The sequence below is a fragment of the Lepidochelys kempii genome, chromosome 10, assembly GCF_965140285.1.
Source record: "Lepidochelys kempii isolate rLepKem1 chromosome 10, rLepKem1.hap1, whole genome shotgun sequence".
NCBI lineage: Eukaryota > Metazoa > Chordata > Testudines > Cheloniidae > Lepidochelys > Lepidochelys kempii.
Genome location: NC_136389.1, coordinates 67,047,300 through 67,072,155, shown reverse-complemented (window position 1 = coordinate 67,072,155; position 24,856 = coordinate 67,047,300). Strand labels below are relative to the sequence as shown.

The 24,856-nt window shown below is 43.7% G+C and overlaps 1 protein-coding gene across 2 annotated transcripts in view; it reads left to right on the top strand.

Moving 5' to 3' along the window:
• The first annotated feature begins 633 nt into the window (after nucleotides 1–633).
• The window catches only part of HOMER2 (homer scaffold protein 2), a 108,524-nt gene continuing 84,301 nt past the window's right edge, over nucleotides 634–24,856 (top strand). Inside the window, exon 1 of one of the 2 annotated variants that reach the window (XR_012154019.2) lies at nucleotides 634–880. Coding sequence is in view for 1 of the 2 variants with exons in the window: in XM_073304047.2 (XP_073160148.1) it covers nucleotides 768–880 (113 nt within the window). In the remaining variant the exon portion in view is untranslated. The remainder of the gene's footprint in view (nucleotides 881–24,856) is intronic. The other variant, XM_073304047.2, reaches the window with a different exon arrangement.

Here is a 24,856-nt window from a genome sequence, read left to right as displayed (position 1 = left end):
GGGTGCACGGATCCGAGGGTGTGTGAGTGTGGGAGCAGGTGGCATTCGCGGAGGCTCCAAACCCTGGGGTCAGAGATCGGGGTTGGCTCATATGGCGGAGCTGGCGCGTAGGGCTGCAGAGTGGATCTCACCCAGAGTCTTGGGGTGCTGGGGCCACGGATGGGCCTAGGCGGATCTCCGCCTGGGCTCCCCCCACAAAGTTCGGCTCTGGAGTCGATTTGCCCCCGTTTCCTTTGGTCCAAGCCCACATCCGCCAGGCACCAAGCGGGCAGGGTGAGGACTCAGGGGAGGGGCATGTTTGGCGGCAGGGGGCGCCTGAGGGGAGGGGGAGTCCTGCCGAGTCCCGGGGAAGGCGCCCTGCCCGGCCGCTGCCGGGGGAGCGCGGGCAGCATGGGCAGCAGCGTGTGGCCCCGCCAGTGGGAGGCGGCTGCGCGAAGCAGGTGGGGACTCGCCGCCGCCTTCCCTGGCTCCGCGGTGCGAGGGAGCTCCCGGGAGAACCCCCCAGCTCCCGCCTCCTGCCCGGCGCGGGGTCTGCGGGAGGCTGGTGGCTGCCCCCGCCGCTGGGAGAGGAGGTTATGTAAGGGGAGGAGGAGGAGGAGGAGGAGGAGCAGGAGCAGGACGGCTGCCGCCGCCGAGCGGGCACAGGGAGAAGCCGCCGCCGCCCGCCCGCCCGGCTCTCGGGAGAGTTGCTGCTGCTGCCGCCGCCGCCGCCGGCGGGGCCGGCCCGGGATGCGCAGGAGCTGAGCGCGCTAGCAGCCGGCGGCCGCATGTGCGAAGTTGGGACTCGCCCCGCGCCCGCCGGGGACAGAGGCGAGAACCCCGGGGGCCCGGCGGGGCTGCAGGCTGCGGGCGCAGCTGGGGACAAGTACCGAGAAATGGGGTGAGTGTCCCCGGGAGCCCACGGCCACTGCCTTCCCTCCCGCCCCGGGGGCTCAGGTCGGGCTCTCCCCAGCTGCCGCCGCTTCGCCGGCGGGTCTCTAGCGAGCCGCTTGGGGCTCGGCTGGGGGCGTGTTGAACTTGCAGCCCGGGGCGCGGCCAGACCCCGCTCCCGGGTGCCGCGGGGCGCTGTACAGCCTCGGGCAGTTTGTATCCGGGGCTCCTGCGCCTGGCTCCGAGCAGCCCCCCTGCCCGGCTAACCCGGGGGCAGCGCTGTTCCGAGCTCCTCTCCAGCTGGGGGGCTGAGTCACTCCACGGCACTGGGCAGCTGGAGGGGGCTCGCCAGGGATGGAGCCCGGCTCTGCCACGGACAGTGCCGTTTGCACCCATGGGGCTGGAGAGGAGCGAGGGCTAGGGGAGCTTGCCCGGCTCGGACGGGACTGGGGTGCCCGCTGAACGAGCGGGGAAAGGCGCAGCTCGGCAAACGCCAGAGCGAGCGGAGGAGCCCAGCAGTGGGAGACTGAGGGGGGCTGGATGGAGCACGAGCAGGTCCCGAGTACTTTGTGCGCTCTGGCTTCGGGGTTTGGTGGTTGTGGCTGAAGTAGCGCAGCAAAGATTAATTTCCGGCTGGTGGATGGCTGGTGGATTTAACCTGGTTCGGGGGCGTTTACACTAGTTTTAGGACTTGTCTTGAGTCGTGGTTTCTTTTTGGTTCCTGTCTTGTTAGTTATATTGGTTAAGGTTCTCGAGGCCTTCGTATGAGAGTTCGTAATTAAAATGTATGTGCAGTGTGGTTGTTGCCCTGTTGCTCCCAGGATACGAGTCTTTCTCTGTTGTTGGTTGTTACATTTTAAGACTATTTTTTTTTAAAAAGCCTTTTAGTTCGGTAACACACGTTCATGAAGTGCTTTGAGATCTTCTGATGTGCAAAGTATTATTATTCAGTTTAATGGTTTTAAATGTAGTTAATTGATTTTCATGCTGTAGTGGCAAAATAGGATCTTGTACAAATAATATGGATAACCAAAAAATATTCATAAATGTAAGAAAGGGGGCAACGTTTTTTAAAATGTGAAGATAATAAGCTTTGCTGTTAGCTGTAGAATAAAACTTGAAGTGTGCAGAAATGTCCTTGTAGCAGATAAACACGGAGGTATGATTTAAATGGCTAAAATGACTGAACAAGTGCCTCAGATACAATGTGAAAGATTCCAATCTTGAAATGAGTAATCTGTTCATGTGTATAAACTCACTTAAAAGCAGAGGATTTCTTTTCAGTGACTCTGTGTTGTAATTCAGTCAGAGCACTGAGTCACCGAAAGCAGGCAATAAACTTATCCAAACGTTATTGTTTGTTATATTTAGATAATTGTTTCTGAAACATTTCTCTGTTTAAATGTACAAGATTTTGGTCTGAGAACATGCCCCACTGGACAATTCAGTTTGCTAGTTCAGAGAAACTAATAGTACTTTTTTTTTTTTTCATATCTTGTAATTTGAACAAGAGGGAAGAAGGTAAATACTGTGGTTTAAGGAATTTGTAAACTAAAACCTTAGAAAACAAGAATTTTTTTTTAAAAAAAAAGCGCATATATTTTCAGTGTAAACTATGGATAGACCTTGAAATCTTCTTAACAAGCCTGGAAGGTGGTATGCTGGGGGGATTCCAAAACCCACACATCATTTAATTTGCTGTATTTACTGTATATTCTCTTACATCTTTCCTCTTCTCACCCCCATGTGGTGAGGGATCATTCTTTAATTTCTCAGTTTACTTATGCCATTTTGTAACTATGCAAGCTCCCACTACAGAATTTATTACAGTATCACTGAAGTGGCATAATTTGCAACAGGTATGCTAAAGGTAAATTATATAAACATGAACAATTTAAAAATGCAATGAATGTGCCTAATTTTGATGCAGAGAACTTTCGGAAAGAAGGTGGGCGGAGGAAATAGGTATGGGGTGATATAAGTGGATATTGACCAGCATGCCACACCAGAACATCTCTGATGGGCTCATCAGTTTCTTCATTAAATAAGCATTCATTTAAAAACAAGACAGCATCTTGCCTTTCAAATTTATAAAAGTAAGTTTCAGAATATGAACTGATGCAAGGCTGTCTCATTGCATCTATAGATGGGCAGAAAAATGGGTCTGAAGAACTGCCCCATTCATCTCAATTGGGTGACCAAACAATATTTTCACTGTCATCCTTGTTAACTAACTAGCAGAATATTTTTAGCTATTCTGGGATGAGAGCTTGAATAGAAATTAGAAAAACATCTTTTAAAAAAAAAACAGTCTGACCTGGAAACATGGAAGTCCTATTCCACAGAAATCTATTCTTTAAAAGTTCCAAAGGATTTGAAGTCCATTGATCCACTTGCAGAGTCCTATTTGTACTTCTTGTGTATTTATGATATTATCTAGGCTATTTTGCTTTAGGCAAGCCTGTGGAAGAAAACAGTCTTCACTCTTAGGTTGGAAGCAACAAAATCAGAGACAACTTTATTCGAGTAATTGCAAGGGAAGAATACAGCTGACAGAGAGCTGTCTCAGTTTCTCCAAAATACAAGCAATATCACACAAGCATTTATACTCTTCTGTGGCATGCATTAATTGAAAACATGCACATTTTGTTTATATTATATCCTGTCTAATCCAGCATTTTCTCACTTTCACTTCTCAAAACATTGTTATCTCAAGGCAAGGTCACACTGACTTTGCGCTGCTGTTTTCCCACCTGCTTCTGACTTGAGCCCTGCTTCTACAGGTCCCACGCTATTAGGCTAAGACTTAGCATAACAATTGCTCTGTTTCTAACAAATTAAAATGGCTGCACTTAAACCCTCTCTTTCTTTCCTGTTTCCACCATGCCCTCAGAGTTTCCAAATCTCTCTATCTGTTGCCTGCCTGGGCCTGATCCTTTTTTTTTCTTGCTGATCGGTTCTTTCCATGGGCACCAACTTGTCCCACTACCAATTAGCAAGGAGGGTGGACTTCTCAACTAGCCCCCACCCCTCCAAGTCTCTTCTTTTAAACATTCTCAGTCACTAGGGCTACCCGAGTCCTACCCCGTGAGGCTTGTCACCTGGACAGAACGCACGGCCAATTGGCGTTTTAACTATTCAGTTTCCTCTTATGGCAGACACACTGCTGTTACAGGTTTCAGAGTAACAGCCGTGTTAGTCTGTATTCGCAAAAAGAAAAGGAGTACTTGTGGCACATTAGAGACGAACAAATTTATTTGAGCATACGCTTTCGTGAGCTATAGCTCACTTCATCGGATGCATACTGTGGAAAATACAGAAGATGTTTTTATACACACAAATCATGGAAAAAATGGGTGTTTATCACTACAAAAGGTTTTCTCTCCCCCCACCCCACTCTCCTGCTGGTAATAGCTTATATAAAGTGATCACTCTCTGTCATAAATATAAAGGGAAGGGTAAACCCCTTTGAAATCTTTCCTGGCCAGGGGAAAGCTCCTTTCACCTGTAAAGGGTTAAGAAGCTAAAGGTAACCTCGCTGGCACCTGACCAATGAGGAGACAAGATACTTTCAAAAACTGGGAGGAGGGAGAGAAACAAGGGGTCTGTGTGTCTGTCTATATGCTGGTCTTTACCGGGGATAGACCAGGAATGGAGTCTTAGAACTTTTAGTAAGTAATCTAGCTAGGTATGTGTTAGATTATGATTTCTTTAAATGGCTGAGAAAGAATTGTGCTGAATAGAATAACTATTTCTGTCTGTGTATCTTTTTTGTAACTTAAGGTTTTGCCTAGAGGGATTCTCTATGTTTTTGAATCTAATTACCCTGTAAGATATCTACCATCCTGATTTTGCAGGGGGGATTTCTTCATTTCTATTTACTTCTATTTTTATTAAAAGTCTTCTTGTAAGAAACTGAATGCTTTTTCATTGTTCTCAGATCCAAGGGTTTGGGTCTGTGGTCACCTATGCAAATTGGTGAGGCTTTTTATCCAACATTTCCCAGGAAAGGGGGGGGCGGTGCAAGTGTTGGGAGGATTGTTCTTAAGATCCAAGGGTCTGGGTCTGTAGTCACCTAGGCCAATTGGTGAGGCTTTTTACCAAACCTTGTCCAGGAAGTGGGGTGCAAGGTTTTGGGAAGTATTTTGGGGGGAAGGACGCGTCCAAACAGCTCTTCCCCAGTAACCAGTATTAGTTTGGTGGTGGTAGCAACCAATCCAAGGACAAAGGGTGGAATATTTTGTACCTTGGGGAAGTTTTGACCTAAGCTGGTAAAGATAAGCTTAGGAGGTTTTTCATGCAGGTCCCCACATCTGTACCTTAGAGTTCAGAGTGGGGGAGGAACCTTGACACTCTCCTTACAATGTTACAGCGTATGCTGAGCACAAATGGTTACATTTTGACAAGTCTCTGAAGGACTGGTACTTAGTCAGTGCTTCCAGGTGGGTGTGTTCCGCTTTTTCTGCCTGGAAGTCCTGTCTCAAGGCTTGCAACTTGTCCTGGGTGTAGGTTTGGTTGCTGCCTGTTCATAATCTATGCTTTTAATTGCTCAATTCTAGCTGTCAGTTACACGTCTTTCCTTATCCCCAACTCCTATTTGTACCCCAGGCATGCTACGGCTAAGGTCGTATGCACCAAGGATTATATGCATGGAGCGAGACTCCCCGAGTCCTCCCCTCCATCATCCTGGACTTCTACAACCAGGAGTACACCCATTTGCACTCTATCACCGCCGACTGGGGTGGAGAGAAGAATGCTAAACCCTTATCTGGTTCTCAGACCTACTGTGGCTGAGAGTGGGGCTCACCTTTAATCATGCAATTCTTAACATGTAATACCAACTGTGCCAAACAAAGCAAATGTGAAATATCAAGGGCAAAATAGATAGATGGTGTGCACTCTGCAGGGTTCTCCCACTCCTCAATTTTCCACTAAAACTGTGACAGATTTTCATTACCAATCTGCCTGTGCCTTAGTTGATCAGGCTAAGACCACAGGATCGTAGGGCGGAGATGAAGACAACACACCATGTAACTGAATTTAAAGCATTAATTAATGAAATAACAGCAAAGAATATTGGGAATGCTCCCTCATCACTCAAGGGAAGAAAAAACGTTAATGTTAAACCCTGACCCCCTTTTATACTCACAAACATGCTTCCTGGGCTTGCTAGGCCCAGGGGGTAGGAGAGACAGAGAGAGACGGATGGGAGGTTATTCTGTGCACAGACTGTCCAGAGATACACTGTAAAAATTTCCAACTTGCTTCTGCTCTTGGGAGGTATTTCAGTCCAGGCCGGCTGCCTGTGGCTTCTTCAGCATCCCCAAACCACACCAGGTCCAGGGTTGCAAAGGCAGACTGTTGGGTCTCACCAGGTGGCCAACCTTCGCAAATGTAATTTCAGTCCTGCAACTTATTTGCCTTTGTTTTACCTCTGTCTATATTTTCTTCACAGCCAGCTGGGGCTGAAAGCAGTGTTTTTGTGCTTGGCATGGTCTGTGTCGATTCTTGACCTTGAACGCAAAGCAGCTTTCTCCTTATCTCTAGGCCAAGCTAACTTTTCAAATTAACCCATTCCTTTCTCTCCTTGACTTCAGCCTTAACTTATTGGGAATATAAAGAAGTCGAAGGGGTTAACAAAATAGTTTGGGTAGGGAGGCATCCAGATGCTTTACATTTCATTTTAAATCCTGCATTTGAGTTTTAATTTTGCCTGGGAGTCCTTCAGACTCCACACTCGAGACTCATGGAGTCTCTTTATGGCTTTCTCTGAGGTGTATGATTTTATCTAAATTGAAGGTACCTTCTAGTGGGAATTGTTTAGATGGATCATCACGTGTGTAAAAATTCCAATTTTCTAAATCCCTACAAATCCTAGAACTATAATACACATACATATAATAAGCAGGTGTGCCCTTCAGTGGCACAGGAACAGTCTTAAACTGACCCCCACCCATTTTCCAATCACACAGGAGTGCCCTGTCTGCTGAGGTAGCGGCTCATGAAGCTAAAATTATCACACCACCTCCTATTTTCCACTCGGGTCACTTACACAGGAAAGGTTTATCGAGGATGTCCACGACCTTCCTACCCCCCTTTTGCAAAGAGCGTCATCTTGTCTCAGAGAGAACAACACCACTTACTCCAATTTCTTTCGGTGAGATGGTCAGACCAGTCAGTGGCTCATAACCTGCCTTCAGGTGGGGAGGAGAGAGGGAGGAAAGATGTCAAGAAAACGGACGTGGACTGTCCGAGGACAGGAAAAGGATAGGGTCACACAACCCTAGACTCAGACAGGCCCCTTCCCAGTCATGCCATGCAGTCAGCCTGCCTTGGTCAGGACCTTTTACTAGTCCGCTAGGTGCGGTCACAGGGCTTGCATTAGAGACATCTCCAGTCACGAGCTTGTGGGCTTCGCAGAGAGCTCTGGGTGTCTTCCTGTGACCCTCATTCACCCTCTCTCACACCCAAGGCCTCTGTTCCTTCATACCACAATGCATCAGTTTTTTATTTTGTTTTTGGTTGTCTTTTTTTTTAACCCTGAGGGCATCACCACAACTCCTCCGTCCGGACTGAATACACCTGTGTTCTAATCTGAGGGCATCACCACAACCCCTCAACTCACATAGGTCTGACCTAAGCCACACATTGGCTTACCCTGGTTACCACATAACATTGGCTTTTTTTTTGGTTCCTGCCAGTGTATAATTCTTTATTTATGTACTAAGAATGATGTACTGTGCTTTGTGACTAAAACTGTATAACAACCCCATCATATTATTAGCAAGGGAATATTACTGCTTTTATTGTTGTTTAGGATTATGTTGTTGTTGTAAAAGACGTAATAATAACAGTTTTCATGTCCATACTAACCATGCATTGTCATTGCGTCCAATCAAAACCCATGAGGTTGAAGCATCTGATGCAGAGTCTGCAATACAAGGTTTAATGAAAATGGAGGTTTAAGATTGATAGTTGTGCTGGAAGCACAACACGGGGGAGTGTGGAAGTGGAAAAAAGCGCAGACATCTTATTCTTCTAGGAAGAGCAAGAGTCAGGCTAATAACGCGAGACTTCCAAGCAGGGCCTGGGTGAGTGGAAAAGAACTGTAAGAGAGGTTGCTTTGACCTTGTGTTAGATAAGAATGGAACGCAGACTATAGCAAGAACTGCTGAGAAAAGTAAGATATCAGGAAGGAATATGTATAAACAAAATGCAGTTGTTGATCATTACTGGATGTGACAAAAGGTATAAATGCTAGCCTTAATTGTTTATCTTTTGGGAGACCTGCCATTGTGTACTCTCCCCCTTTTGCAATTGCTTGAGAATAAACTACCTCTGACATGTTGCAACCAACCTAAGAGCAAAGACTTGAGTTTATTCTTCCACAAGCCTACGTAAATACAAGGTGACTTCACCAGTGTGCCTGATTCTCCACCCATTCTTACACCAATGCATCTCCGTTACCTCACAAGTGGAGAACCAGTGTTGACAGGGCCAATTCGATCAGGGTGGATGTAGTCCACTCCCAATAATAGATGAGGAGGTGTCAATTCCAGGAGAGGTAAAGCTGCTTTTGTAATGAGCCAGCCACTCCCAGTCCAGCAAATTTTGGGCTTGAATAGGGATTGGCTCTCCACTTGTGAGGTAACTCCCTTTGCTTCATGTGTCATTATATAATGCCTGCATCTGTAATTTTCACTCCACGGATCTGAAGAAATGGTTTTTTACCCACGGAAGCTTATGCCCAAATAAATCTTAGCCTTTAAGGTGCCACCGGACTCCTTGTTGTTTTTTTTGTGGATACAGACTAGCACGGCTACCCCCTGATACTGGACATATTAATGCTTATCCATTTTTGTAAAGTGCTTTGAGACGTACATTTTTCCAATATAAAAGTGCAAAGAATTGCCTTGCTGTTTATCAGGGTTATAGACAGTCTGGTTTGAGAATACTTTTCAGTTCTGTCTCTGGTTCAAGAACAAACTTTAAGTGCTTCAGGCACTAGTTGTTCCGGCTACATCCAGTAACATGGCAGGTTTTGATAAATTTATATGGGACCTAGTCAGGATTGTATGGAGGCTCCACACAGCAGGTGGAAGCTTGCTGTGAATGGGGGAGGGATGGGTAGGAAGGGGAATGAAGGGAGCTACTGAGACTTGATCAGGTGCTAGAGCCTTGTCCCCCGCCCTGGCGGCCGGTGCACATGCTCCTGCCCCTCCCTGATCCAGTGTCTTGCCAGAGTGTCTGGAAGGTGGGTAGAGCAGAGATGTTATTTCCTGCCATCCTGATCTTGTGCGCTGCCACCATGGCCGCTCCAGCCCTTCCTCTGGGTCCCACTCTCACCTCTGTGAGGTAGTGTGAGGGCAAAAAACCTGGGGGTGGTGGTGGTTGAAACACACATTGTCTGCTCCCCCAATATTTTGATTGCGAGGGTACTAGCCGCATCTCGCCACCTGGATCCTCCACCCCTAGTTCCTCAAGTGTAAAGTGTGGGAAGAATTTGGCTCAGCACTTAAAATAGTTTTTGTGTGGTTGGCCATTATTAATATGTACTGTCCCTGGGTTTGGCACTGAGTAACAGTACAGAAGTATGAAAACTTACAGCTACCTGAACTGTGTAAAACTAGTTATTCAGGTCATTCGCGTAAATCTCCTGTGAAATGAGAGCTCTAAAGAAGCATGTGATGATGCAGTTCAGCTTACTATACTGCAATACTTTTTCCAAATTTTACAAAATTACTAAAAATGTATATTCAGCTAATCATGAGAATGCTGCTCTTGTATAAAATGTCTCCTAAACAAAGAGAGCTTGACTCCAAAGTCAATGCAAAGTCAAGTCTTGTTGATTTCCATGGGCTTTGGATCTGGCGCTAATGTTGCTTATGTTGAAGAAAAATAGTTCTTTTTTCCCCAGGGCTAACTCCCCACCCTTGCAATCCTACAGCTGTGGTACTATTATCTCAATAGTCTGGCCAATAAATGTTAACTATTCCCAAAACACTGTATATCAGACTTCCAATTTCCAAGACTTTTTTTTTTTAAATCTAAACATACATCCTGAGTTATGTCTTTTCACACCTCAGCAAAGAACTAACAAACAAAGAAAACGGCTAGCTCATCAGTTGCTCAGATTTCTGAGCTATATCTGCTAATCTAACAAAGAATACCTGTTTCAATTTGACCTCAATTTTTTTTAACAACAAAAGCTAACGTGCTATTGTAAAGATGGCAGTTTTATTTATTAAAATGATTTTAAAAGGAATTAGATTACAGAAAGGGGAAAATGTAGCTAAGACTCTTTTTACCATTTTAATTTCCACAATACACTTGCAGTTCCCTTTAATTTTTCATATCCCTCAATTACAAAACGTTGCTCGTTAGTAGAGAAGTGGCAAATACCCAGTTTGGATTAGAGTTGTACATCGATTCTTTGCCATTGAAGATGTTGTTCATATTTGTTGGATTAAAATTCAACTAGTCTAAACACCTATTAGCAATGAAACATAATTTTAAAGCCCTTTTTAATAAAGCATTTGTATCAAAATGAAAATTAACCATCCAAATATTAAAACACACCACAAGGAAACACCATACAAATTAAATGCAAAAAATGAACATACAAAATAAATGGTGAATTATATTATTGTGTGAATTAATGTAGTTTAGTTAATATGGAACTACTTGTTATACCCACTTCTGCGGACTGAGGGGTTGGATTTTGCGTAGGGGTGAAGCAGGAAGGAAGAGTGCCAATTCTTCTTTCTTCCCCCACCTCTGGAACCTTGTGGCAGTCCCTCTATTGAAACTCTTTGTGGACCGAGATCAGTGGGGCTGTGGAGGTGAATGGAGGCCAGGTTGCATTTATTCAGGAGGGAGCTATTCTTCACAGTATGCTCCTCTCCAAAGTCCACTGATATTCAAGCAGATATCTGTGCCTAAGTAATGCTGCTTGAAGCTGTATTAATGTGGGCTCCATGCCTGCACCCATCTGGGAGAGAGAGTCTGGGGTGTCTGGCCAGTGGAGAGAGTCATACTGCCATGGCTGAGGAGGTCAGAGGAGTAAGAGGGTTGATGTCTAGAGCTGGGTGAAATTTTTCAACCAATTTTTTGTGTGCAAAATGTGCAGATTTGGGTCAACCAAAACATTTTGTCACTTTGTATCAATTTCACCAAATTGTTTTGTGCAGGAAAAAGTACTTTTCAAAAATGCTCTGAAAAAATCAAAATGTTCTGTTTCTACATTTTTGAAATGAAACCATTTGATTTTGATTTGAAAAAACTTTTCATTTTAAATTTCCTTCAATTTCATTAAAATGTTAAGTATAAAAAATTCTCAATCTAAATGAAATGTTTTTTTCAACCCCAAACACTTTTTTTGACTCTTAATCACTATATATTTTGAATTTTGTTTTGTTTTGGGTCAACCTGAAACAACTGATTTTTTTGGTTGTCTGGCCATTTCAGAAAATAATAATTTCCCCATCTCTACATGGGTCTACCATCAATGGGACTTAATGTAAATTCTGGTTCCCTGAAGATCCCCTGGTTTTGTGAGGTTGGGATATGGTACCTCTTGCCCTTTTCCTGCTCCTCAAAAGCCCCCTCCCACTTCAGAGGATAACTAGCTGGAAACTCCATCAGGCAACGCTCATCTAGTTTTTGACATCTCTCCCAGTCTTGTTGGTACATCTGTAAGAGGGTACAATTTGGTCCTGTTTTTTTTCCATTATGTGATGACGTTTAAGGACACTGTGAAGTGATCTGCCTTTTTGCCCTCTGCTAGCAATATGCTCTTACATCTTTCTCCTAAATTGTTCTTTAACTGATTAAAGAATGCCCGCAGAATGGAGGGAAGTGGCACGGTCAGCCACCTTCTTCTTCTTTCCTTGTTGTCCTTTAATAGTGTTGGATGGAATCCTGTGGGTGAGAGTGAATAGGTTGTAAAAAGATATAAATTGAAAAGTTACAGAAAAGGGCAACAAAAATTATTAGGGGTACGGAACAGCTTCCGTATGAGGAGAGATGAAAAAGACTGGGACTTTTCAGCTTGGACAAGACACCACTCAGGGGGCATATGATAGTGGTCTATAAAATCATGAATGCTGTGGAGAGAGTGAATAAGGAAGTGTTGTTTTACTCTTTCACATAATACAAGAATCAGAGGTCACCCAATGAAATTAATAGGCAGCAGCTTTAAAACAAACCAAAGGAAGTACTTCACACAATGCACAGTCAACCTGCTGAACTCATTGCCTGGGATGTTGTGAAGGCCAAAACTATGGGGTTCAAAAAAGAACTAGATAAGTTCATGGAGGAGAGATCCATCAGTGGCTGTTAGCCAAGAGATGCTATGGGGTGCAACCCCATGCTCTGGGTGTTCCTCATATCTGACTGCCAGCATGTGGGCAGCAGGGGATAGATCACTCGATAATTGTTGTGATCATTTCCTCTGAAGCATCGGCCACTGTCAGAAGACAGGATACTGGGCTAGATGGAGCTTTGGTCTGATTAGTCTGGCCGTTCTTATGGTTGGAGGGTAGAGTTTATGGCAGAGCATGTGAGAGAAATCACAAACTGGTTTCTGTTCCAAAATGCTGACAGTTTTACATTTTGAGAGAAAGATCCTCAGATCTTTATTCAATAGATGTACTCCACTTCCAAGAAACAGTGAGGTATCAGAGCTTGTTTCTATGGCATACAGTAAAAATTGCTGGTCAGCCAGACCAGAACCCTCCAGTGAATTCTCCAATGATTAATGTTCTTCCAGCACTTAATAGCTTTCATATTGTTGCTGTAGCAGTTATTCAGATGCTCAGCCAAATCCAAGAAAACTATCAGTTCCTGGACACAGATCTCTGATGCAGTCCAAATCTGTATGAAGTGTATGCCAGGAATAAGGCCCAAATCATTTCCACCCAAGTGAATCACTACAATGTCCAGTAGATCATAACATCTTAAAGAATGCCAGCAGAATGGAGGGAAGTGGCATGTTCTAAAAAAAGTCAGCGGGTTAGGCATTGCAGAGTGAGCAAAACTTGATGCCAGTGCAGGCCATCACTCTGCTCACTACAGGGTCGTTTGGGTGGAATCTCCTTGGAATCTCCATGTCATGGTCTACTCCTTGCTCTCCCACAAACTTTTGCAACCTTGTGATCCAAGAATCCCACAGGATCCACATGTTGGCAAGCTTGGCATTACACATATTTCTTTCCCCTCAATAGTCAAGGTGCCCATGCTGTGGGTTCCAAAACTTTCCACTATGTCTCCTTGGAAACACCACATTAATCTGCATTGAGGTAAGGAAGGAACCATTTTCCCCCTTCCCCCCACCTGGAGGCTAGTAAAATACAGATTTTCTCAAACAAGCAATCCAAGGCTTGCCTACTAATTGTCCTAATTTCCTGTCCCCTCCGCAGCTGCAACCCCTCTTCCCGTACTCCCAGGCCTTCCGCCACACCTCTCCACACAGTCATCTGTTTCTGGCTCCTACCCACCCGATATAACAGAAATTTTGGTTACGCTGCCTGATGATTATTCTGCTGTGTTCACAGTAAACCTCCCCATAAATAACACATTATAACAGAGACAACTGGTAGCAAGCAACATGAGTTGACACGTTTCCCTGATCTACCCAGGCAAGCATAAAGGGGCCGCATAGAAACCTTTTCATGTGGCTTTTTTTTTCTTTATTGTATATGGACACTGTAATCCCTCCAGACTGCACATCTGTGCAAGTGAAGAAGTGAACATGTTCTTAAATACCATTCTCAATTTGGATCCCCCAAAGATTTAGTGTGTGCCATGAACTACCTGGGGTAAAAATAGACAGATTGAGACAACTTTGACCTGCATATCACTAATAGTTTGATCCCTCGCTCTGCACACGGCAAAAACCCACCTAGAAACTTTAAAAAATGCCTCTTATCTTCACAACCCCTAACTCAAATGACCCCAAGCTTGGGACACTCACCTGATCCTGCATCCTCCGGGGGCACACCAGATTTAAAAGGAATCCGACCAAGCATGTTGATTTTAGAGGCTTAGAAATGTCAACCTTTACACTGATGTAGTGAAGCAATCTTAATTATATTGGTGCTGCTGTGCCACGTTAGTAGGGTATTGCAGCGGAAATTCACTTTGGCCCTAGTTTAGCTCCAAAAGTCAATTGGAGACTTTTTTTTTTTTTTTTACTTCATTGGGAACTAGATTGGGCCATCCATCGATGTCGGAGAGAGCACCTTGCATCACTCTTGAGCAGTGTTCTCTGGCCAAATGACAGAGCAGCATGGAGTGGCTCTTGAAGGAGCCACATCTAGACTTCCTTTGATGGAGAAGGAACGTCAGTGTGTGCTCAAATCCAGCCCAAGCTGGTAATGAGTGATCTGATGGCTCACTGGCCTATGGGAAGTGAACTGGTGGTTTTGGTTCAGGGCCTGTCAGTTCTCACAAGTCCAGTTTGCATCAAATGTCATCCCAGGTGGTGTTCTTATTGGCAGCCTCAACAAAGGGACTGAGGATAGAGTAGATATTGAAGCTGAATTACTCTCTGATTTGGGATGTCGTTTTTAGATCAGAATAGAGGCATGCTGGTGGGTGCTGTGGAGACCTTACTACCTATACTGTGCCTCTTATGTCAGAGGTGGGCAAACTATGGCCCTTGGGATGGTCCTGCTTGGCTTTTGAGCTCCTGGCCGGGGAGGCTAGCCCCCAGCACCTCCCCTGCAGCCTCAGCTCACTGCGCCGCAATGCTCTGGGTGGTGCGGCTGCGAGCTCCTGCCGGGCAACGTGGCTGGCTCCGGCTGGTAAGGGGGCAGGGAGCGGGGAGGGGGGGGTTGGATAAGGGGCAGGGTGTCCTGGGGGGCAGTCATGGGACAGGGAGCAAGGGGTGGTTGGATGGGGCAGAGGTTCGGGGGGGGGACGGACGGTCAGGGGATGGGGAACGGGGGGTTTGGATAGGCATGGGAGTCCTGGGGGGGCCTGTCAGGGGGCCAGGGTGTGGATAGGGCAGTCAGGGGACAGGGAGCAGGGTGGGTTGGATAGGGGGTGGAGTCCCGGGGGGGGCGGTTAGGGGAGAAGGAGCGGGTGGGGTTGGATAGGGGGTGGAGTTCCTGGGGGGCAGTTAGAGGCAGGAGGTTCTGAGAGGGGGTGGTCAGGACAAGGAGCAGGGGCAGTTGGATGGGTTGGGGGTTCTGACAGGGGCAGTGAGAGGGCAGGGGCCAGGCTGTTTGGGGAGGCACAGCCTTCCCTACCCGGCCCTCCATACAGTTTGGCAACCCCGATGTGGCCCTCGGGCCAAAAAGTTTGCCCACCCTGTCTTATGTGAATAGTGGATCTGATTGTCCATAGCCTTGCATCTTGCATAGTCATTTGCATCTGTGCAAAGTGGGCCCGAACTCCTGCCATTCTGATATTGAGCATTTTACACACACTTTGCACAGATATAAATAACTTACACAAAGAGCAGACCAGTGGAGAATCAGGCTCAGAGAACTGTAATCTCTAGGGGTAAATTCCTATCTCCATTGAATGAATGGGAAAACTCCTGGGGCCCAGAATTTCACCCCAGGATTATACATCTTTCAGAAACATTAAAATGGCTTTTAAAAAAAGAGTTGGTAGAGAGGGAAACAGGAAAGCCTTAGCATGGGCTTGTCTACATTTGGGATTTTGGCACTGGTGTAGTTACCTCAGGGTAGCTGCATTTGTGAAAACCCCTAGTGCAGATGCATTGCACCAAAGTGAAAACTGACTTGCACTAGTGTGGTTTACTCTTCTTTCCAGTGCAGGCTACTGTTTGCACCAGTGCAGCACATCTACATTAAGAGTTTGTGGTTGTGCAGCTACACTGATGTTGCTATACAAGTGCAAAAATCCTCAGTGTAGATAAGCTCTAAGTGAAGGAGAAACCTGAAATCGGGAAGATGTTGAAACAAGAAAGCAGAAAATGAACAGAAACTAGTGAAAGGGAGTGACTGCATGCTATTCAGAGACAGGAGGAGGCACAGGGAGGGCAGAGTAGAGAGAGAACCGTAGGCAGCATCTGCAGTAGAGAATTTCAGCAAAGAATTCCCACTGCTGGTACCACTGATTCCACTGCATTGGTGGGAGTTCAGCAAATATTCCCACTAGTATAGACAAGGCCATAGAAAAAGAATGAAGAGAGCAATTGAGATATAATTTAATTTTAGAGAAGAGATCACAACTGAGTTTTTCAGCTACCAAGCTAATTAATTACCACTGTTAATTTGATTGATACCTGAAAATAGCTCCTAAATAAAATATCCTCCCCAAAAGATGGAATATCCCTTAAATCTCTCCCCACGTGTAAAAGGATGGAAGTGAGATGGGCCCCTGACAGAAATGAAACCCAGAATGAAATGCTGAAGACAAGTGGCCATTTAAAATATTAAAGCATTCCTTTCGGCAGAAAACAGTTTTAAACTAGGTCAAGCTTTGACAATGTCACTTTAATTTCTCAAAGTATAGTCTCGCTATGACCAACTTGGGCAAAGTGCAGCAATTAATTTGGAGAGAAATCAGGATAAGATGATATTAGTCTGTTTCTGTTTATGGATTTTCTTTATCATTCTATATTATGTTCAGATATAAACATTACTGTAATAGCTAGAATAAATAGCCTTAGCCATGAAATTAAATTTATGAAATATACATATTTTTGAAACAGCTGCTGTTGTGTGGGAAGTTCTTCAGTTTTCTGAAGGCCGCTAAATAAATGATCAAATCTCCAACTCTTTTTCTCCCTTGAGTACTGTTAGTCATGTTTGTGGCTATGGGTGTCCTTTCTGCAGATACAGTGTGTGAGTTGAATTGTATTTTGGAATTTGCTTGTTGGGATGTAAATGTGCTTGAGGGAACACAGGCTGTTAGTACCAAGGAAGGTTATTGAAGCATCATCGCTGCACATCATTGAGAACAGGCTATATAAGGCATGAGTAGGGATTATGTGTAATACTCCTGCAAACTGTAGATGATTACATTGGATGATGCAGTTGGTCTTTTCTGATGATATTTTCTATGATTTACGCTTGCTGTTCTCTACCTGCTGTAGAATGAAGGTTTCTTCAGTGCTGCCTGCTGCAAAGTCACACTGCTTAGCACGTGTGATGCTAGTAGCCTTCTGCTTACATCTGACCTTATCGCTGAGGTTGAAACTGTTAGGGACCACTGTGCCCACTGCATCATTCAGAGTTATTTTGTAAGGTTAGTATTATTACTGGGATCAGGATTAAAAGGAAGCAAAATATTTGTAACAATCCACATTTATGAATGTTGGTGTTTTTTTAAAAAGAGGTGTTGGTGGATTACATCACTGTTGCTGGTCTGCCTTGATGACTCAGATGAGAGAACCAGCTCTGCTGTGTAGGTGTGTAGGATTTGCAAGTTTGATGGTAATTTTATCCTTTCATGCTTAAAGCTGGCAGGACTGGGAGCTTTAGCTGGAAAATAATGACAGGTTTATCATGGTGAAGAGGGAGTGGATTTAAAACAGAAAAACAGTGTCTGACTATGAAGGCAGGTTCAAAAGGGGCTACTGCTTACCATGCCAAAACTCGCTCATTTCACTGTTAACTCATCTTCCTTTTCCCTTCTAAATCCCCCTCAGTCTAAGTCTGATTGCTTTCAGCCATTTGTTGTGACTTGTCAAAATACAAGATTTTAAGCATTTTTGCAGAACTGTTTTTTCAATTGTTTTTATTTTTATTTTGTCCGGAGCTTTCAAAGGAGCCTACGGGAATTAGGGGCTGTTGTGATAATTGGGCCTACAAAGGTACCCTATTGTGAGATTGTGAATTCAACTGTAAGACGTTAGTCAAATGTTCTAAAACGTCACAATAATCTATAAGAACAAATGTTGGTGGGAAAAGGTTCAAAAGGGAAATGGACTGGATTAGTCCAAACCAAAAGGCCTACTGATATAACTCAAGGACTGTGTTAAGGTCATGCCTGGTAAACGAGAGAAGTGTGAGATCAAAAATCAATGAACCAAAATTGGTGTGGCTGGAATTAGGCTTCACTAGTAGACAAAATAACAAGGGGATGGACTATTCCACCCATCAATCCCATAAAGGAAGAGACTTTGGGGAGAAAATTTGTCTATAGGAACAAGCTTCTCTATCATGGCTGCCACCTAGGATTACTGACTGACTTGTATTTGACCAGCCTGGCCAGTTTTTTTTATGGATTTACTGGTTGCCAGAAAAATAATTTAATCTGCTGTCTTTTTTTTATGTGGGTCTAATGCAGGGATCAGCAAGCTTTGACAGGGAAAGCTGTCAATGGGGGCTGCAGGAAGGGTGGCCAGCACATCCCTTGGCCCGTGCTGCTTCCTGCAGTGCCCATTGGCCTGGGACGGTGAACCGCGGCCAGTGGGAGCTGCGATAGGCTGAACCTGCAGAAGCTGCAGGTAAACAAACTGGCCTGGCCCGCCATGGGTGTACCAAAGGTTGCAGATCCCTAGTCTAATGATTTGCATTATTATCCCAATGTATTGGGATATCTAATGTTAAAAGTTTCAGTGTCTGGCTAAAGATGCTGTAGTGTTCCCTTTTCCACAGTTTGTGATAACAGATCAAAACTGTTGGAAATACAGCAGCTAACTAACATGCAAGCGCACTATCCGTGTGTGTGCGCGAGAGAGAGAGAGAGAGCGAGAGGGTTTGAATCACCCAGGATTGAGGAGATGTGCATGTTATCAATCTTGTCTATATGTGTTGTCTCTCTAGACGCTATAAGTGGCTGTTGGAGGGTGGGAGCTGCGGAGTTGCTTTGTGGTTGGGGTTGCGATGGTCTGTCCTTGTGGGTTGTGTGTGTGTGTGTGCCAACTTGTTTGCATTTTAAAGGTGGTAATCCTCCTGCCACCCCCACCATCTCTTGGGACACTCTTCTTCGTCTTAATCCTGAGAGATGTCCTGAGCAGAGAAAGGGACCCAGAGGCTGCTGACACCTTTACCAGCTCTGGCTGAATCCTGAACATCACTTGTGATGTAAGACTGTTCTCCACCCTCCCCCCATGTGTTCTTTTCCTTCCTCCACCTTATTTCTTCTCTTTCCAATCCCTCTCCTTTTTCCTTCTGTCTAATAAGAGTCTGCCTTAGCTGTCAAAGACTGGATGTTTTGCAACACTGTTGTAAGCCTGTAACCAGACAGTGGCAGCTAAAAGCAATGCCCTAAACAGCACGATGTGTCTGAGTGGCTGATAAGACCGTGTGCTGTGCCTGTGTTTTTCCAGCTGTGAGATTGCATATGAGTCAACAGCAGAGACAGAAATTGCATTTTCTATCTTAGCTGTTTTTTTCTTTCCCGTTTTGTGTGTTTTGTCTTGTCTTCCTGGAAATGGGATCTTACATTTCAAAGACTTAAACTGCTTTTCTTTCTTCTCTGTATCTTTAATAAAAGGTTGAAAGGATTTTTAGTGGTGTATTTGCTCTGGTCCTAAGCAAGCTGAGATCTCTGTATACCAAACCAGGTTTAACACTTTTTAACATTGGACAGTGACTGGGTTATGTTAACACCTTTGACTCTTTGGGCCCATTTATGCCATGTAAATTAGTACAACAGGGCTCAAACCCCACTGAAATTCACTAAGAGTTGAGTTCCTAACTCACTGGAAAAGCCCAGCTTTCATGTCCGCACATGACCTAGCACAAGGGGACCCTGATTCCCGACTCGGGCTGCTAGGCGTTGCTATAAAACAAAGGACAAACAATAGTAACAGTGGTTCTGCAACCTATTCTGACAAGACCAGGCTTAAAAAAAAAAAAGAAAAGTAATTCAGGCAGCAAAGGCCTTTTTGGAATGGGTTCGAAAATATATAGCCATCTTGTACAACATATTTTCATAGGCTATCCCCACTCTTGTTCTGGATTCCTGGATATGGACCGTTGCAATGTTATGTGCCTGATTAAGATTTGTGTTTTTTTTTTTTAAATTGGACAAATACTTGTTTATGCAATGTGGTGAAGCAGATGTATAGCTGCAAGTGGAATCAAATGTCCTCATATAGAGCAATATACCTTTTTCAACACTATATGCTTTAGAACTAGCGTGTAGTCTAAAAGGAAACCACTAGGTTTATTATTTGGCAGTAGAGAGTATTTATTTTTGTGTTCTATGCTTATTCTTGATTGATTTATCCTCCGAGATAGGACAGGAAGTGTGGTAAAAGTGGGGAGTATTCAGTGTATTAAGCCTTTTTCTATGAAAAAGTATTCTTCCAACAAAGTAGAATCCACACGCTCTTGTTCACTTTCACTAAAGTTCCATGAAATTGAATCTTTGCTTTTGGGAAGGTACACTATAATCTAACCACACACACAACTTGAGCAGTTTGTTATCTCCTTTACTTAGTCCCGTGCCCTTTTTCTTATCCAGATACCTGTAGTTCTGCTTCTCAGTAGGAATGTGTTACACATATCTAAAGATGTCTATCGACAGTCATTAAGCTAGGAGTCTGTGTCCTGTTTTGTGATTTTGCAAAATATCTATATCATCATTTGAAAAAGGAGAAAAAATATTTTGACCCAAATTCTTCAGCCTTTAACTGAGCAAAACTCTTAGTGAAGCCAGTGGGAGTACTGCTTCATTAGGAACTGCAGAATTTTTTTTTTTAAGTTATGAAGCTGAAAATGGGGGAGAAATCCTGCATATCATTATTGCATATCATTTCAATTGTGGGAACATCTAAAGACCCCAGTCAGGGATAAGGGCTGTAGTGTGTAGGCAAATACTACTAGGATGGCCCTTGCTTCAGAGGGCTTTCAGCATTCGACCTTTCTGCTTCCTCACTAACCCTATCTTATCCACTTTACCTCTCACCACAGGGAGAACATGACTCATACATTCCCCACTGGTGGCCTGCCCTTCCAGGAGAGGTGTTTGGCAGTATGCCACAACTTTTAGCAGTTTATTTAAAAAATTACACAACTCCATTAAGGGCAAATCACTGGCTAGAAGAAAGCTGAGACATTTCTCACTTGTCTATTGAGGAGCTACAGAACAGGCAAGGTATCACCTAGTATGTTTTAGGGGTGGGAGGGATGTGATCCCACTGGTCACTTGGGGGGAAGATGTAGGTCTATATAAAATATGTTCCTGGCGGCCTTTAAAAAATTCAGTATTTGTAGTAATGATTCCTTCACTTCCTTCACCCATCAGAATTGTATTCTCCTTAAACTAAAGGACCAAAGGGATTTAATTGGTTTAGCACCTACTCAAATGTACTTGTGGCACCTTAGAGACTAACCAATTTATTTGAGCATAAGCTTTCGTGAGCTACAGCTCACTTCATCGGATGCATACTGTGGAAAATACAGAAGATGTTTTTATACTTTAGATAAGCTATTACCAGCAGGAGAGTGGGGTGGGGGGAGAGAAAATCTTTTGTAGTGATAAACACCCATTTTTTCATGATCTGTGTGTATAAAAACATCTTCTGTATTTTCCACAGTATGCATCCGATGAAGTAAGCTGTAGCTCACGAAAGCTTATGTTCAAATAAATTGGTTAGTCTCTAAGGTGCCACAAGTACTCCTTTTCTTTTTGTGAATACAGACTAACACGGCTGTTACTCTGAAACCTAACCAAATGTGTGCACTCTATGCTGTTACGTAGCTGGAGGTTTAGTACCCTCTGATAAGCTTTACTTTAATAATCAGAGTGTTGTTTATTGCAGTTAAAGTGACACTGCCAACATAAAACTCGTATTAGTCCCAAATTTAGTACCATCCATTGTTATAAGCCACACCTAAGGTGACTTGACTTAAAGAAGTTAGCAGAAAAATATTTTTCTCTATTTTTTCCAGTTTCTTTACTTCATGCATTTGGCAGCCCTCTGTCATATTCATTGTTTCCCATGTGTATCCCATCATGGGAGTTAGTTATTCCCTTATTGAAAACACCCTTATAAACATCAATGAGAGAACTGAAAAACCCTTAGAAAATGTACTTAAAGGGATTTTCTAAAAATTTCCAAACAGACTGTATTAACAAGTGCTGAAAGTGGAAACTGTCGCTTTCAAGCCAAAAACAGAATGGGCTTGACCCCAAACTAGATGTGACACCCTCCAAATTCAGGGAAGGTCAGATCTGAACTTGAACCTCTGTCCCATCTCCATCTAAAAATAAGTGAAATAATAATGAAGTAGGTATCAGACTTGATGCTCCTTGAGTGTTCAGGAATTGAGCCCTTGTTTGGGAAAGTCTTTCAAAAGAAAAAAAAAATTGCAACTACATCAGAGTTTCAAAACCTATTCTTTGCCCTTCATAGACAGACGTTAACTGATCAGGGAAAGCTTCTGCCCTTTGGAATCTAAGCTTCTTCATGGTTCCTTGTGCCTGTTCCACTTTCTCCTGTGCTCAAGGTTCCTGGGGTAATGTCTTTGTGAATGTTCTGCAGTTCCATGCTGTAGCTTTTTTGAGAAGCTTGAAGGACAGATGTCTTACTGGTGAATCAGAAGCTCAGGGCTTAGCCAAGTTTAAGCCTAAAATCCCCATGTGCTCTCTAAGGTTCATAGACAGGATATTCTGCATTCTCCTTGAATGTTGCCTGAGACATTTCTACACAAATATCTTCATGTTTGGATCTTTGGGGACTCCCCCCAACCGCAAGTTAGACCTGAGCATCTACTCCCAGGATCCTCAGACTGATTCAGTAGGAAAGCTAATATATCAGCTTTCAGATGCTGAATTAAGATCCTGTTCAAACAGCAGCTCATGGCTCTCCAGATGTCTAATACAGTGCACGGCCACCCCAAACCTCTCGAAACTATCTAGCTTTCAGAAGAGCTTTTAACATCCGCTAGTTCAGAACCGGGGTACTTTAACTTCTTTCAAAAAGATTGTTGTAAATAAACCTCTTGAGGTCTGGCAGCTCCTCTTCCATGCCATCATGGCTACTGGCTGCCTTCCTCCGCTGAGTGGATCTGTTATGAGTTTTTCCCTCTTAATGCAGTAAGCTTGCATGACTATATTTTAGATTTATCACATCTTGGAACTTTTCTCCATGGCTTTAGAGAAGAAAATTTCAAATTCTTTTGGAGGAATAGTTTATATTTTAATTTTATAATTTAATTATAATTTTTAAATTTTATATTAGGGCACCAGAGTAAGAAGCTGAAATGAAATGTCGGGTTCATTTTGCATTCCCTGCCAGACCTCCTTCACTTGAATTTTTAATTGAAATTTATCTGTCTGAAGGAAGTACAGAAACTCTGTGTAACCCATAAAAGACTTCTCATGTGAATTGTAAATGTTGCAATGCCTTTTCAAATACCTATTAACACAGCATAAATGACAGAGTATGACACAGGACTGTAATGGAAAGAGGTCAAGATGCTCTATTGCATGACCTCTAAATTATTTGTCAGCAAAGCAAAATAGACACATAACTATTAGAAATAATGTAAGATGGATTGGTAAATATCTACTTAAAAACATTGCCTGTTGTTTTTTGATGTCATGAATAGGCTCCATTAATTAGTATACTAGATGGTCTAAAATATGGTTTCATACATATGAAGTTTTAGACATTCTGATCCCAAAGACATTCCTGATGCAAGCAGACTAGTATAACAGGGTCCAAAATCTTAGAAAGATTTCCTACACCAACTTGGCTTTTTCTGCAGGGCTGCCTTGCTGTGCTTCTATTAGTATTATTCTAGCAGAGAGATCCTAAAAGGTAGTTTTGGGTAATTGCTTTTCCTCTCCTAAGGATTGTCCCCCACAAGATTCCAACTTATCACCCCTTCTCTTCAATGTGTCTGTGGACCAGTGGGAGGGTTAGTGAGGAGGTGTGGGTTGAGGCATTTTCAATATGCTAATGACACTAGGTGTTACTTTCTGCGTCATGCAAGCCAGAGCATGTGTCTGAAAGCAACTGGAGTGTGGAAGAGAACCTGTTTGGAACTTGGTAGGTGAGAGAAAACATTTTGCTAATAACACCAAGAGTTTGATTCTCCTCTCACTATACACAAATGTTATGACAACGTAATTCCATTGATTTAACTGGAATTACTCTTGACAGATGCTAGTATAACTGAAATCTGAACCTGGTGCTCAGTGTTATATGCAATATTGTCAACATGAGGGAAAGTTGAGGCCACTGGGATGGTGATCCACAAATAGACCCAAAATCCCTGATGATTCGGAGAGTGGGCAGCTTGAGGGAGGAGAGCTATGAGGAGAAGGTTTTAAAAATATTTAGTCTTATTTCATTTAAAAAGAAAATCTATATAGCCCCCTAAAGTGTTACTAGTGACCATTGCAAATAAATTAACACATTTGTTCTGGGATAGTGCCTGGATAGCTCCGAGAATTGTTGATGGGATATGGAGATTCTCGGTTCTAGGTGGTCTGGTTTAAATGTGACCCAGATTAGTAATGACTGATAACTGCCACCGTCTGTGGTGTGCCTACAACGTGATTTTGAGATCTTAGTTAATTTCCTAATGGATGTGTCCACATCATGACTGCCATTTTGTTAGCAATTCCATCAGAGAAGCCAAAGACTGAATGGGCTACAGAGACTGACAACCCTCATATTTGTAGAGGCGGCCCCATCTCTCGAGGATAGGACTGAGGCACATCATTAGGATGGTGTGGGGAAACAGGTACTGTGACTGCCCGTGTTGTATGTATCCAGTGGGAGGTTGGGGAGGTAGAGGCCATTGAGTCTGTTGGTTGACACCTTTCAAGAGTAATGCAATCCACCTAAAAGGTGGGTAATGGTTTGTAATGGTAGAGAACTAAAAGTCTGAATGCACAGGACCATTCATTTCCATGTTTTTCGTCTTCCTTTAAGTCTTAGTTGTGGTGCCAAAGAGTGAACTTTCAAAAGCACAGTAAGAATTTCTCAGCAATCGGTGCTTCGTCTTCAGTGACTGTGTAATTGCATTCTAACACCAGGCACTAATTTTAGACCATAGTGACTATGACGAGTACAGATTTTAGCTCGTGGTTTGATAGA